General features: G+C 41.2%; 1 protein-coding gene across 2 annotated transcripts in view; it reads right to left on the reverse strand.

The window, feature by feature from the left end:
- Positions 1-15,638, reverse strand: part of cacna2d2a (calcium channel, voltage-dependent, alpha 2/delta subunit 2a) — a 223,336-nt gene that overhangs the window by 39,743 nt on the left and 167,955 nt on the right. For both annotated transcript variants that reach the window (XM_034300325.2, XM_034300328.2), the window contains 5 exons: positions 11,079-11,129; positions 7,483-7,582; positions 4,245-4,406; positions 2,307-2,417; positions 1,818-1,896 (listed from right to left, as the gene is read on the reverse strand). In XM_034300325.2, coding sequence (XP_034156216.1) covers positions 1,818-1,896; positions 2,307-2,417; positions 4,245-4,406; positions 7,483-7,582; positions 11,079-11,129 — 503 coding nt within the window. The remainder of the gene's footprint in view (positions 1-1,817; positions 1,897-2,306; positions 2,418-4,244; positions 4,407-7,482; positions 7,583-11,078; positions 11,130-15,638) is intronic.

Here is a 15,638-nt window from a genome sequence, read left to right on the forward strand (position 1 = left end):
GCTTGCAGGCCTGACTCCAGTAGTGGCTCCCAATAACCCTAATCTGGATATGGTACATTAAGCCTTTTTTGTACCTTTCATGGGGGTCTTTAGGATCACTCCCTTCAGATCTATTCATCAAGGGTGGCCCTATTGGGAACATTAAGCTCCCAGTAACATAGCCCTGACATTCAACAAAGTACAAAAGCCCCTTGATTGATGAAGGAGACAATATTAGCAGCGCTGTAAATTGTTCATAAAATTAAGAGTGCAAAGAAAGAATGAATGAATGTCTTGAATGAACTGGCTTGGGTTCGGCCATAGCCATAGGACGCAGCTGGTGTATAGACTAGTCTCCCTTGGGGACACTGGGCACTGTGATAACACACAATACCTGTGTCAAACACATGTCTCTTATTGTTACCTACAACTGGATCCACTTCACCTAAGTGAATACACTGCACTGCCATTTATGCAATATGTTCTACAAAACAGATCCGCATACAGCAAACCTCTGCCAGTACACCTCTCAACCTGTCAAAGACCATTTGCATGTGTGTGAGAGATACGGGAAAGAGAGAGTGTGTGTAGGTTGAGGGGCCTTCACTTTAAGCTCCAGCGAGAATGCGTTTGTGTCTGCATGCTTTTTGATAGGACACGTGATCTCGAGTGTCTTGGAGGCCAAAGGGAAGCGGTGGCACCATCTTGCCTTTGTGAGTGTGTCAAGCGTGTTCCTCTGCAGTCTTGTGATAGCAGCATGCACTGTGGCAAAGGGGGAGATCAAGTCCACAGAGAAAGGCTAAGGAAAAACCTCTGTGCCTGCTGTGCCAATCTGGTCCCCTTCACGCACGCCATTAGAGTGGAGAACATGGCCACTCAAAAAGCTAATCCTTAAGTCAGAGCTGCTTTGGCTGGTGATGGAGGGAAGTCATATTTATCGCCGGAAAGCCAGTCTCTTTTTGCCTAATTAATTAGAAACTTGCAGGAGGAGAGGGAGGGGGACCTCTGGAGCACTTTGGCACTGTTTGCAATTGACTAATCAGAGAGCTGGGTGAGTAATAATCATTAGGAGAGAGTTGAGAACAAGGAAGCAATGCAAAAAGCCACTGAGGACAAGGTGGTGTAAAAGTGTAGAGGGGGAATCAAGAAGCAGAAATAAGAACAAGAAAATACTGTCCTGCTGGGGTGGATCAGATGTGTTAGGATCATCAGATTTTTGTTTTGTTTTACAATTCAAAAACTGTATTGTATTGTATTGTATTGTGGTCATAATAATGACAGAAACATGTAGGCTCCTAAGCAAAAAGAATTCGAAAGGACTGTAATATTACATATTTAATTTATATTAACACGTCAGAGGAGTGTCATGGTGGTGCAGCAGGTAGTGTCCCTGCTTCAATCCTGAGTTACTCTCAGTGCCCGTGTGGGTTATCCCTGTGTCCGTGTGGGGTTCCTCTGGGTTCTCTGGTTTCTTCCCACCTCCCAAAAACATGCTGGTAGGTGGACTGGCTATGCTAAATTGCCCCTAAATGTGAATGGGTGTGCGGTTGGTGCCTTGTGATGGACTGTTGTCCTACACAGGGTGCATTCCTGCCTTGTGCCCAGTGTTCCTGGGATAGACTCCAGCTCCACCATGACACTAACCAGGATAAAGCATTACTGAAGATGAACAAACTCCAGAAGAGATCGATTATTAAACCTTCGGGATGCTAGATGCTTAAGAAATAAATATTTATTCAAATAATTTGTGCTAATTTGTAGCCAGGGGAGTCATTAGAGGTCAAAGTGTCATGGTGAAGCCTAAGTTATGAGAAACACCAAACACTCTAAACACACACCTTTGTTGGCACAAGCAATCCATTGCAGTGGAGTGACATCGTAGTTATGCTGCCCCACGGAGAAGGTGAAAACTCGAACCTGTGAGAGCAGGAAAGACTTAATGTAAGGCTCTGAACTGAAACTATATAAATGTTATTGTATGTCTAATATAAGTACTTGCCTGGTTAAACCCAATATGTAATATATACATCTTGCAAAATGGACCAAATGCCTATTTCTACAGACCTTTGTGTGCTGAATCAAATGTAAAGCCATGCTAAAGAAATCCAAAATACATACAGTGCATGGACTGGGATTGATTGGAATTTTTTTAGTCAAGTATCTAAAATATGTAAAATTTATGCAAAGGGTTATCAGAAGAGAATCCTTAGATTGAGAGACCAGACTGAGTGGCGTATTTCTACCTTCTTTTTACGCTATTTTGGACACTGTAACACAATGACATGTGGAGAGGGGATTCAGCTTTTGTGTTGATGTATTGCACTCACCGTTTTATTGGGCCAGTTGTACTTCTCAAAGACCTCTTGAGCTCGATCCTCTCCTCCATCTGTGAACATCATTATCATCTTGTTGCAGTTTGCCCTTGGAGCACTGGTCTCCTTAGAGAAAAAGGATGGAGAGAAAAAATAAATAAATTGGAAAACAATTAACAATAATAATAAAGACTCCATTCTCTAGATAAACAACCTCGACTGGAATATGTACTTGAGTACATCTGCATCATAATGACAGTGTTTTATCATTCCCTCTCTCTGTCTATTAGAGAGATGGAGCATCAGTGCGTGTTTTTCTAATCACATGTCTGCAATTGTGCCCAACTGCTGCCCATCGTCCTATTTCTGAAGAGCTATCTAGAAGTCCCCTCTCTCCTGTCCAATCACAGCTGTCATTGACATTCGCCCGATGCCGCATCACTGACAAGATTCTAATAAAGATAAATAATACGGCTCCAATTACGCATTTCAGCTGCTCTCCCCTCCGCCAATCAGGAGCATCCGCCGCAGCGGGCAATGATTAAAATGCTTTAGTAGTTTTGGCTCTGGCAGCGATTAGAGTGACTGCTGAGTTTGGAGGGCGCTAAGGCGAGCACAAAGTGAGGCTGAAAGCTTGGCTCGCTCTCCCACTCTGTCAAACAGGCAGAGAATACAAATTCATCTGTGCGTCTGTAGCCCATCTCCTCGCAGCCACTCTCATCAATCATACCATCAGGGTCTATTAGAGAGCCAGGTTCCCAAAACACACACTCTCTCTCTCACACACACACACACAGATTTGTGGACACGCAGCAATGATGAAAGCTCAGACGCATACGCTGCTATGCATATACATATATACAAATACAATGAATTTTGGGCATGCACAAAATAACAAAAGCTCATGTTCTCTCTCTCTCTCTCATACACACACACACACACACACACACAAAGTATATGAGAAAACCTTACCCTGTACCATGAGAGGGTAACACTGCTCAAATATGAAATAAATTGGGACCACAGAAGGTTCCATCTGACTATTTCATGGTTTTAAGTTGTTTAAACCCTCTATAAATCAAGTACGAGCTTCTCATTTTACATCCTCCCCCCATAATTTTAAGTTGTATTATGTGTAAAATTTCACACAAGTATTCAAGGTCAATAAACAACATAAATTGATTTTTTTTTATTCTCCCCATTCTTTCACCAATCCCCACTCACTAGTTTCACATGACAGCTACCAACCTGTGAGGGTGGAGCAAACATATGCTTCCTCCGAGACATGTAAAGCCAATCTCTGCAACTTTTCAAACGGCTGCTTGTGCTGTGACACTGGGTGGAGTAACACACTAGGAGGAAAGTGCTGTCTACCCTCTTCTGCATACACGAGCCTACAGATGCCTGTGATTGGCTAGAATCATTGTGAGTGATGGGAAGAGAGTGTACGCCATCCCTCACACCCAGATGGCACCGCCATGTTTGCTCTCTTGATTCTCGGCTATGGTGGCATTATTGGGGCTCAAACTCACGATCTACTGTCAATAGGTCAAACACTTTTCTGTTGCACCATTTGACAGCCGCATATATTGATTTTTGTTGAAAATGTACGTTACAACGTTAAGGTCACAAATCAAGGAAGTGAATGTGGAATATAGAAACTACTAGAAAGGTGTTCACTGATTTTTGGCCAACAGTCTGTGGATGGAACCTGGGTTCAAAAGGTTGCTCCAAAGTCCAATATAAATAAGTCTTTCCCTTTCACTTATCACATAAATATAATATTCTTTAAAGTCTGTTTCTTTAAATTGTAAACAGCTCACCTTGACCAAACTGAGGACATGTTTGGTAATTAATGTCAGAACTTTAAAGCTAACATAAACCAGTATTGTGAAGTAGACTGTGTATTCTGTGTGGATTTACGTATTTGTGTGTGAAAGTGTTCAGTCTTACATTTAGCAGCTGCTCAAAGGCAAACTGAAAGCCGGATTTGTAGTCCGTCGTCCCCTTCGCGTGCATGCGCATCACCTTGTCTTTGAAGATCTTTTTGTTTTTCACATTAGCTTGGACCAGCGTCTTAAAGCACGAGACAACAGCGTCTGCCTTTTCGTTAAACTATGACAGGGAGAGGAAAAGAGAGAGGTCCAGAGCTCTATGAGAAAGGCAATTAAAAGGATTTCTTCCTAACACTTTAAATATTTAGACATGCAAAAAGACATGTTCTTCTCAACCATTAGGTTTAAGCATCATTATCTAGTTTTAATCCATTCTTCTTTCCATCAGATTTGATTTGGTTAAGAAATGGTACTTCATTTGCCAAAGCGGTGACTGAATCAGCTCACACTAACCTTGAGAAGAATGTAAAACACATTAAATGGGAATTACGAAGACATCTAGTTTCGTACTTTCAGCACAGAAGAAAGCAGCTCTCTATGCACGTATCTATGTGTGTGTTTGTGTGTGCTCATGTGTAGCTCCAGTGCTGTCAGTTCTCATCGACTCACCTGCACAGTAACACCTGCTACATCAGGTGGAGCATTGCTCAAACGCCACCGGTGTGCTGTGTGTGTGTGTGTGTGTGCATGCACCTCTTGACAGTAAACCCTATGTTCTACAGAAGAGCTACTTGTGCATACTTATGATTAGTTCTGTGCTTTAAAGCTATTTCTGTATGAATTTTAATAATCATTTCTCTTTTGAAGGTCAAGCTGCAAATGGACTGACATTTTTTGGGTTAAGGGGAAAGCCAGTCATATATTAAAGTTGCACAGTGTTGACATTTCTTTATATGTATGACTGAATATAAAGAAAATAAGACACATACATACACACATTTTAATATGGCTTAAGGCTGGTGTTCTTCGATAAGGGCAGTAAAATGCACTGTGGTGTGATTCAGATTACGCTGCTTACATTGTGCAATCAGATCTGAGATTAAGACACATATACACTCAGTCAGAGGTATAGATTAGCCCCTGCGTGTGTGTGTGTGTATTTGTGGGTTAGTTGGTTTGCACTTCAAGGTCATGACAGTTTTGTGTTTAAAATAATATTTTCTCCTGTAGCATTTACTCTTTGCCATAGAGCTCCAGTTTTGTTAATTTACTAAAAAATATATATTTTTACATACACTATATTGCCAAAAGTTTTGGGACGTCTGCCTTTACATGCACATGAACTTTAATGACATCCCATTCTTAATCCGTAGGGTTTAATATGTAGTTGGCCCACCCTTTGCAGCTATAACAGCTTCAACTCTTCTGGGAAGGCTTTCCACAAGGTTTAGGAGTGTGTTTATGGGAATTTTTGACCATTCTTCTAGAAACGCATTTGTGAGGTCAGGCACTGATGTTGGACGAGAAGGCCTGGCTCTCAGTCTCCGCTCTAATTCATCCCAAAGGTGTTCTATCGGGTTGAGGTCAGGACTCTGTGCAGGCCAGTCAAGTTCCTCCACACCAAACTCGCTCATCCATGTCTTTATGGACCTTGCTTTGTGCCCTGGTGTGCAGTCATGTTGGAACAGGAAGGGGCCATCCCCAAACTGTTCCCACAAAGTTGGGAGAATGAAATTGTCCAAAATGTCTTGGTATGCTGAAGCATTAAGTGTTCCTTTCACTGGAACTAAGGGGCCAAGTCCAACCCCCGAAAAACAACCCCACACCATAATTCCCCCCTCCACCAAACTTTACACTTGGCACAATGCAGTCAGGCAAGCACCGTTCTCCTGGCAACCGCCAAACCCAGACTCGTTCATCGGATTGCCAGACAGAGAAGCGTGATTCTTCACTCCAGAGAACACGTCTCCACTGCTCTAGAGTCCAGTGGCGGCGTGCTTTACACCACTGCATCCCACGCTTTGCATTGCACTTGGTGATGTAAGGCTTGGATGCAGCTGCTCGGCCATGGAAACCCATTCCCTGAAGCTCTCTACACACTGTTCTTGAGCTAATCTGAGCTAAGTTTGGGGGTCTGTAGCTATTGACTCTGCAGAAAGTTGGTGACTTCTGCGCACTGTGCGCCTCAGCATGCGCTCTGTTTACGTGGCCTGTTGTTCCCAGTTGCTTCCACTTTGTTATAATGCCACTAACAGTTGACCATGGAATATTTAGTAGTGAGGAAATTTCATGAATGGACTTATTGCACAGGTGGCAACCTATCACGGTACCACGCTTGAATTCACTGAGCTCCTGAGAGCGACCCATTCTTTCACAAATGTTTGTAGAAGCAGTCTGCATGCCTAGGTGCTTGATTTTATACACATGCGGCCATGGAAGTGATTGGAACACCTGAATTCAATGATTTGGAGGGGTGTCCCAATACTTTTGGTAATATAGTGTATGTACTTTGGTTTTAGTTTTAGTAAAACTATTGCATTTGGAGCCAGCGTAATACACCGTATGTCATCTTTCATCTCAGGGTTAAGGCTAAACTATTCAAAATTATTATGTACTATATATGGTTATGGCAGGAATTATTCTTTTCATTTAAAGTTTTATTCTAACTACCTATCTGCTGTTGTGGATGATCCTACATGGAAACCCTAAAGATTTGCACTTCCCAGTTTACATACCAGATTCACCCTTGCTTAAATGGATAATCTCACCTTGATATTGTAAATTTATATCTAAGAACTGCTGCCGTAATCATAAAAACTGTCATCTGCTCATCCCAGGACTCTTATTATGCTCATACTGAACCTCTTTTCAACACACACAGCACCATTTGCATTTATACGATACTATACAGATGTGGCAGAGTAATGATTTACAATCCAGTGTCACCCAGAAAAGGATGGGTTCCCTTTTGAGTCTGGTTCCTCTCAAGGTCTCTTCCTCATGTCATCTGAAGGAGGTTTGCTTTTCCACTGCTCAGTAGAGATATATATCTACATCAGGTTTTCTTTAAAGCATGTGACAGTGTCTGCTGTTAAATGCGCTATGCAGATACACTTCAGTGTTAAAATACACACTCTACAATGTGCCAATACTCTCCAGTTGTTTTGCACTTGTTTATAACATCACGAAAATGTCATTAAAAAAAAATAACAGTAATTTCAGCTCTTAGCACTGACACTTGTGTCAGGTCATGTGTAATGTGTGAAAAAGGCATGAAAACTGACCTGTACTTAAATTCACTACAGTAAGAGAGGTAATATTTGCTTCATGCTCTGTGTGTGTGTGTGTGTCCTTACCTGGGCTACATTTACATAATCATCATCAGACAGTGTGTCCAGCATTTCAATCACAGAGGTCTTCATCAGCTTCAAAGTCAGTCCACTTACGCTGCCGCTCCTACACACACACAGACACACATGCCTTACGATGCATATTGTATCCAAATACAAGTACAAAAAACCCAGCATACAGCAATCATACAATTTCAATTAGAAGCACATTAGGCAGTGTGCCATAAACAAGTCATTAGAACACACATTTTTCATTTTCTCACAAACCATTTGCCTTGTAATCGCAGCATGAGAAAACATATGGACCAAAAAGCTGTTGCTAAGCAGCACCTGTTGCTAAGCATCCTGTGTCGCCGTTTCTCGGCCATGTCCATCAAATGCGAGTTCCGAGCATGTGTCATTGTCACAAAAGCAAATGGAGGAGATAGGTGTGATGTCTACACCACAAAAAATGCAGAGGAGACTCAGAAGTACTTGGTTCAAATGGGATTTAACAGAAAAACAACCAAAGGCAAATGTTCAGGAGCTGTCAGAATCAGACAACTTTGTGGTAGCAAAGGAAAAAAAAATCAGAGACCATGGACACAAGACCATTATGTTCAGACTGAACTGTACCAGCCTGCTTTGAAAAAATATTTTTTCTAGATTGTATGTGAAGGTTAAACTGATTGATTAAACTGAAATTCGTTCAGACTCCTTTTGTATATCTCAAAAGATATAATCTAATCAGTTCATGTCATCTTCAGTTATGTCTCTGAATATAAAAGTTGTGCTTGGTATATATACACCGATCAGCCATAACATTAAAACCACTGACAGGTGAAGGGAATAACATTGATTATCTCCTTGCAGTGGCACCTGTCAGGGGGTGGGATATATTAGGCAGCAAGTGAACTGTCAGTTCTCGAAGTTGATGTGTTGGAAGCAGGAAAAATGGGCAAGTGTAAGGATCTGAGAGACTCTGACAAGGGCCAAATTGTGATGGCTAGATGACTGGGTCAGAGCATCTCCAGGTCTTGTGAGGTGTTCCCGGTATGCAGTGGTGAACGGGTGCATGGAGAGCAAAGGCAAGCCTGTCTGGTCTGATCCCACAGAAGAGCTAGTGTAGCACAAGTTGCTGAACAAGTTAAATCTGGCTATGATAGAAAGGTGTCAGAACACACAGTGCATTGCGACTTGCTGCATATGGGGCTGCGTAGCTACAGACCGGTCGGAGTGGCCATGCTGACCCCTGTCTACCGACGAAAGTGCCTACAATGGGCACATGAGCATCAGAACCAGACCTTGGAGCAATGGAAGAAGGTGGCTTGGTCTGATGAAACAAGTTTTTTTTTTTTTTTTACATCATGTGAATGGCCGGGTGCGTGTGCATCGCTTACCTGGGGAAGAGAAGGCAACAGGATGCACTATGGGAAGAAAGCAAGCCGGCGGATGAAGTCTGATGCTCTTGGCGATGTTCTGCTGGGAAACCTTGGGTTTCTGGCATTCATGTGGCTGTTACTTGGACACATACCACCTACCTAAAAATTGTTGTAGTCCAAGTATACCGCTTCATGGCAACAGTATTCTCTAATGGCAGTGGCCTCTTTCAGCAGGATAATGCACCCTGCCGCACTGCGAAAATTGTTCAGGAATGGTGTGAGGAACATGACAAAGAGTTCAATGTGGTGACTTGGCCTCCAAATTCCCCAGATCTCAATCCGATCGAGCATCTGTGGGATGTGCTGAACAAACAAGTCCGATCCATGGAGGCCCCACCTCACAATTTACAGGACTTAAAGGATCTGCTGCTAACGTCTTGGTGCCAGATACCACAGCACACCTTCAGAGGTCTTGTGGAGTGCAGGCCTCGATGGGTCACAGCTGTTTTGGTGACACAATGGGGACTTACACAATATTAAGGCAGGTGGTTTTAATGTTATAGCTGATGGGTGTAGATGTCTTTTTTTCTAAAACACCCTACATTTCCTCTCTTATTCTGCAATTCTGTTACTGAGTTTAATGACATGCACACTGCAGCATGCTGTAATGGAACATTTTTTTAGGTACTAAAATCTTTTAGGTGAAAAGACAACAGCATTTGTATTTCAGTCATGTTTTCATTGAGCAAAGAGAACTTTGTATCTTTGAAAGTGCACATTTGCTGAAGGATAGAGGGATTGTTTCATTTTACACCTAATCACTTTAAAGCCATGGGCTAACCAGAGAAATTCCCAATAAGAAGCAGCAGCTCTGCTTTGCTTAGGTCAATGACAATAATGTCTTATTTAAGTAGGTTTACAGAACACACCTGGACCTTACTTCACCCAGGACTGAAGCCTTTAATACAGTTTGGGGCTAATCATTCTTACTTCTATTAAAGATTCTATCGAAGATTAATTCTTGCATTGGAATTTGCATATAATTGTCTCTTGAAGTTAATAATATAAAAAAAATGCAGTTTGGTACTTTTACTAAGAAACAACAAAAAGAATGAAGGCTATACGTTCACCATCCACTTTACTAGGAACACCTGTACCCCTGCTCATTTAGCCAATCATGTGGCAGAAGTACAATGCATAAAATCATGCAGATACACATCAAAAGCTTCATTTAATGTTCACATCAAACATCAGAATGGGGAAAAAATATGATCCCAGTTACTTTGACCATGGCATGGTTGTTGATGTCAGACGGGCTGCTTGGAGTATTTCAGAAACTGCTGATTTCCTTAGATTCTCACACATAACAGTCTGAGGCATTACACAGAATGGTGTGAAAAACAAAAAAAAACATCTAGTGAGTGGCAGTTCTGTGGGCTGAAAAAACTTGCTGATGAGAGAGGTCAGAGGAGAATTGCCAGGAACTCAAATAACCACTCATTACAACCGTGGTGAGCAGAAAAGCATCTCAGTACACACAACACATCACACATTGAGGCAGATGGGCTACAACAACCCACATCGAGTCAAAGTTATTGAAATAACATTTTTCCCCATACTGATGTTGATGTGAACATTAACTGAAGCTCTTGGTATCTGCATGATTTTACACGTTGTGCTGCTGCCACATGATTGGCTGATGGCTATATTCTGACACGGGAAAGTCTTCAACCAGCTGCATTTTTGTCTTATTAACTTTAAGAGTGAGAAAAAAAGAGGCTGATAAAGGAAATGGCTATGTCCTTCCCTCAAACAAACAAACAATTATGTGTGTGTGGTGTGTATATCAGCCCAGTAAGCCATAAATACACTTCAGTATTTTCCACTGTTTGCTCGATGTGCCATACACATTATTCCTATCATGTATTGCTCTCTATTCTATAACTGCTGCAGATTTATCAACAATTCATGTAGCATTTTACAAAGTTAATCCCATTTTTCATTGGAAGTATGACCTAAAACATTTTTCAGGGAGCACAATAATGTTGTGATATGAAAAATGTGGGCCAGCATATTGCTGTAAAGTGACTGAAATGCTTTATCTGTGGCTTTTTTAACCAACAGGTGGCACTAGAGCACCACAGCCATTTCTGGGTCTGTGTGTGTTTTTGCCATAGGAGGCAGACTGTGTGTGCGTGAGTGTGTGTGAGTGTGTGTGTGTGAGTGTGTGAGAATACTTACACATCCACAATGATGACCATATCTTTAGGAGAAGAGGCACCCTGAATGTACCTGTTAACACAGAAATGAAACTAAAAATTGGTTTTCAGATACGGCAAACCCATTTAACTGACTTCTATACTTGTTACCTTCAGGCCTTAAATGTAATACATTCTAAACCAACAAAGCTGTTGCCTCAGACTCTGACACTAGACTATACAGCAGAGGTCAGAGAACAAGGACATGTTATTATTGATGTGAAACACCACTTTTACATTGCGCTGCTGGTGCATATATTTTTTTTTATGTGTGTGTGTGCTCATCTCAACAACCTGGAGAAGATCTGGGCTGAATATTGGGGTAGTTTCGCTCAGATGACGAATACGTGCTTTGTATTCAGGCAAAGTCATTACCTTACATAAGTAAGTTGGTGAATGTTTTTATCATTAGGCTATGGTGAGTAAGTGAAGGTAAAATATCTGTGAAGGTAAAATCTGGTCAATATCAAACTCAATAAGCAGCACTAATTGGCTACGCTGGGTTTGGTTGTGGGTACGTGTTTCTGCCTTTTAATTCATATACACTCAATTTGTGTACAAACATAAATGCATTCATTTAATCCAGCTAGTGTTGCTTCATTTAATCCAGCTAGTGTTGCTACCAGTTTCCATCAATGTCGCATAGTAAAGCTACTTGATTAAGAGCCTCCGTTTTGACTAATCTTGAGCTTGATGAATGTGAGCGAGTCAGTGAGTCAGTTACAAGTTATCTCAATGAGGGAGTTCATGTCTAAAAACTGGAGATGCAAATTACTTGAAAGTTGAAAGCAAAAACTAAATGAAAATGATTTATAATTCAGTAGTGGGGCATGGTAGTGCAGTGGGCTCAGTACTAAACTTGGGCTACTGTCTGTGTGGAGTTTCACGCATCGTCTCCGTGTCTGTCTTGGTTTTCACTGGGTTCACTGCTTTCCTCCTACCCCCCAAAAACATGCAGATGGATTGACTAAGCTAAAATTGTCCTTATGTCCCCCTGCCACAATTCAGGGATTTCCTGGGATATTCTCCAAATCCGCTGCACCCCTGACCAGGATAAAACTTTTGCTGAAGATGAATGAACAAATATAATTCGATAGTATTCCTTTTAGCCTACGATTATTTAACAGCAGGAAACTGAGCGATATACGCAGCTGTTATTCCATTTTAGAACATAAAGCCATACTGTAGTAGGTAGGATGGAATGTTCCTTGGGTCAATAAAACCATACCTAACTCCTTACACGAGAGTCCTTACACGAGACTCTTTAATTCAACAGATCTTTCATATGGACCTTGTTTGGCACGGAACACTGTGCAGGATAAGATAACTGTGCTCAGTGCAGCAGAACTGTTTGGGTGGGATAGCATAATGACACATGCACGCACCAACTGGTTTTACATTGTTCTTTACCAATAGTTTTTACACATTCTTAGATTAGCTCTCAGAAAACACCTGAGACACTTACATTATTTGAGTTACACATTCAAAAAAAAAAAAAAAACATATTCTCTGTATCTTCAGAATGGGCAGAATGGAGATTTTCTATTATATACTGTACATGACATGTTATTTCTGACCCTCTGTGTCACTTCCTGTCTTCACTGAAGTCTTTCTGAGATTCTTCCTAGACCTGATTTAGTAGTACAAATGGTAAAAAGAACCATAATCCTTCACAGGCCATGAAGCAGCCTAGCAGTGAACTACTTTTACCTTTACAGTTTATCTAAGCTAACCGAAGGTGCAGTCAAAGGTGCTTAGAACAACAACAAAAATAGAAAAGCCAGACCAGACAGGCTTGGCTCTGATCAAATTGCAGACAAACACATTAGCCAGTCTGTCCATCTCCTGACGTCTTTGCGCTTGCGTTAGCACAGTGTGCTCTGGAGGAAGAGGGCCTTGTCTCTCAGTGACATGGAAGCAGCCGTCTTCAGAGCCGATCCAGAGGACAGGCAGTGAGAGATGTGCGGCACCGGTACGAAAAAATAAGAAGGACCTAAACGGTGTCTGTCTACAACTGATAGAGAGTGACATATAGACTCGGATAGAGGAAAAGACAAAAAGGAAAAAAAACATGCACAGACTTTTCCGTGAGCAATTAAAAACACATTACGCATAACACAATCGGGCTGAGAGCCTGATAGATGGCTGCTGTTCATTTTGAATTGCTGTCGTCAGAGGAAAACTGGGAAATATTGTACTGTGTCTGTATTGTGAGCTAACCGATTGTCATAGGAGCCGTCTGAAAGGCCATGATAGAATTCCAGAGGCTTTCTCAATTGCCTGGAGCCTCATCCACGATAATTAGCCTGCTGACCTGATGTGAAGAGGCTTTCTGAAGCTCAGCCAAGCCTCGAAACCTGCACGATGAACCCTTAGCTCCAAGACAAACCTAGCTTGTAACATCACTTGAGAGCTCATGGCTTTGAAGGAGGACTGCTGTGGTGAGTGAGAAGAGATGCAGCTGAATTACTGTAGGATCCTCGTTCTGAATATGCTTGGGAGTTTGGGGGGAGGAATAAGAGATGGAAGAAGGAATTCAATTATTTCTGATAATAGCGAGTGCAACATCAAAGTTAGGCCATCCACTAGTTTCTCGTGATCTGCATTGACATTCAGAAATCGGCACACCGTAGCCATGAAGCGTGTTGGCTCAACTTTTATCAGTTTAATTAGTGGAATCTTTCATTTCAACGCACCACGGTGTGTGTGACGGAAGGGGTGCTGGTGTGTGTCTGTGCATACTGCATACACGCTTCTAAATTCTCAGGGCTGTGAGTGTTTTTCTGAGCTCAGATGCATCTTTCTGTCGGCAAAAAAAATGGCATCATAGCAAGTGAATGCGTCTTCAATGTAGATAGATTTATCCATTATTTCCTATCATAAGAGTATTCATCTTATTTCTAGATATATTTCACAGATTTCAAGCTTGAAATAATCTTGTTCTATTGGCACATCATTTCTCTAATTTTAAGCATTTATTTCTAGAAGCAACATGATCTGCCAAAAGAACAGGAAAATTTCAAGCCTGTAATGAGCAAAAGCATCTACAAACAGGCTGAATAATCTTAGATTTGATTTAGAATAATCTCATAAGAAGAACTATTAGATAAATTTGCCAATAGTCCAAATAGTTTTGGTTTTACCGTGAATTCACGTTGCAGTGTGTTTGTTTTTTTTTGTCTTTGTAGTAAGATGATGTTACATTCACACCACTACAGCTCAATAATAACTTACAATGAATTCCCAACTTCATTAATTCTACTGATAATCCTAGACAATTATACCAATTTCCTTATAAACCCTACCTCCTTATAAGGCTGTTGTTATTTGAGAACGGTTCTAAAGCAATTACTCTCTAATGATTATTTTTCCATATGAAAACTCATAACCGATAAGTGCAGTGTTAATCCTTAAAGGGCGCGTTTCCCCGTTATACATATTTATACTTTAATATTTATATAAATTTAGATGAGCTATGAACAGTTGAAATCTTATGTAGGATAAAACGAATTAAAGCATTGTACACAGGGAAGATAGGGAAAATAAAACACAGATTCATCGAGAGGTGATAAATCTCTGTGAAAGTCATCAGCTCTGATGAAATGAGATGGAATGAACACACCCCTCGGTGCTTCCGCTTAGCCGTGCAGAAGTGCAAACACCCGCTGCGGTTCAGATTCTCAGCCGTACCCTGGGCCACCTGTGGCTGGAGATCCTGCTACTATTGGCATAGAAGTGTAGCTTTTTCCTGACACTATTTAGAGAATACATTTAGTGGTAACATCTGAAGCAGGAGAATGCAGGATATCCTGTTTCATTATCAAATCTCATTTCATTTCATGAAATTTCATTTCAAATCTTCTGTTCCAGATTCATATGCATTATTTTTTTTTTTTATTGCTAAGTCTTACTATTTAAATGTTTTCTGTTCTCATGTCAGATATGTATGTATGTATGTATGTATGTATGTATGTATGTATGCATGTATGTACCAAGAGCACCTTAAAAAAACCACAACAAATTCCTTGTGTTTCTACGCACACACTTGGCGAATAAAGCTAATTCTGATTCGGATTCTTTCTAAATTCTGGATAAAGATCAGAGACTCTTATAGTTATTGAGGAGAAAAGAGTTCTCCCTTGAGCATTCTGAAGTTGGAGCTTTCCTTTCTGGGTAAACAATGAATTCTTCAATCTGGTATATAAAAGGCCATGAGGCTTTTTAGTTTTATCCCCTCAATAGCCTGTTCACGTTTTATTTAACAGTGCTAGCCTAGCTCCGCCTAGATCTAGTGCTGTTGTGTCTGATCCTGTCGTCCTCTGCACCAGCTATATGATATTCCTGTGGATGTCCCCCATTTTATATCTTTTAATAAAACATTGTTTTCATCAGTCCTAGCTTTTCCGCTCATTTTGAAACGTCCTGCTTTTGAGCATGGTGATGGCTAACAGCCAGTTCTTGGTGATCTAATGCAACTGCAGTGTTGGCTACAACACACGCCTCCTGGGTCTGATCCAGCAAACCACTCTTGTGAATACAGCTT

This window comes from Pangasianodon hypophthalmus, chromosome 2 (genome assembly GCF_027358585.1).
Source record: "Pangasianodon hypophthalmus isolate fPanHyp1 chromosome 2, fPanHyp1.pri, whole genome shotgun sequence".
Taxonomy (NCBI): domain Eukaryota; kingdom Metazoa; phylum Chordata; class Actinopteri; order Siluriformes; family Pangasiidae; genus Pangasianodon; species Pangasianodon hypophthalmus.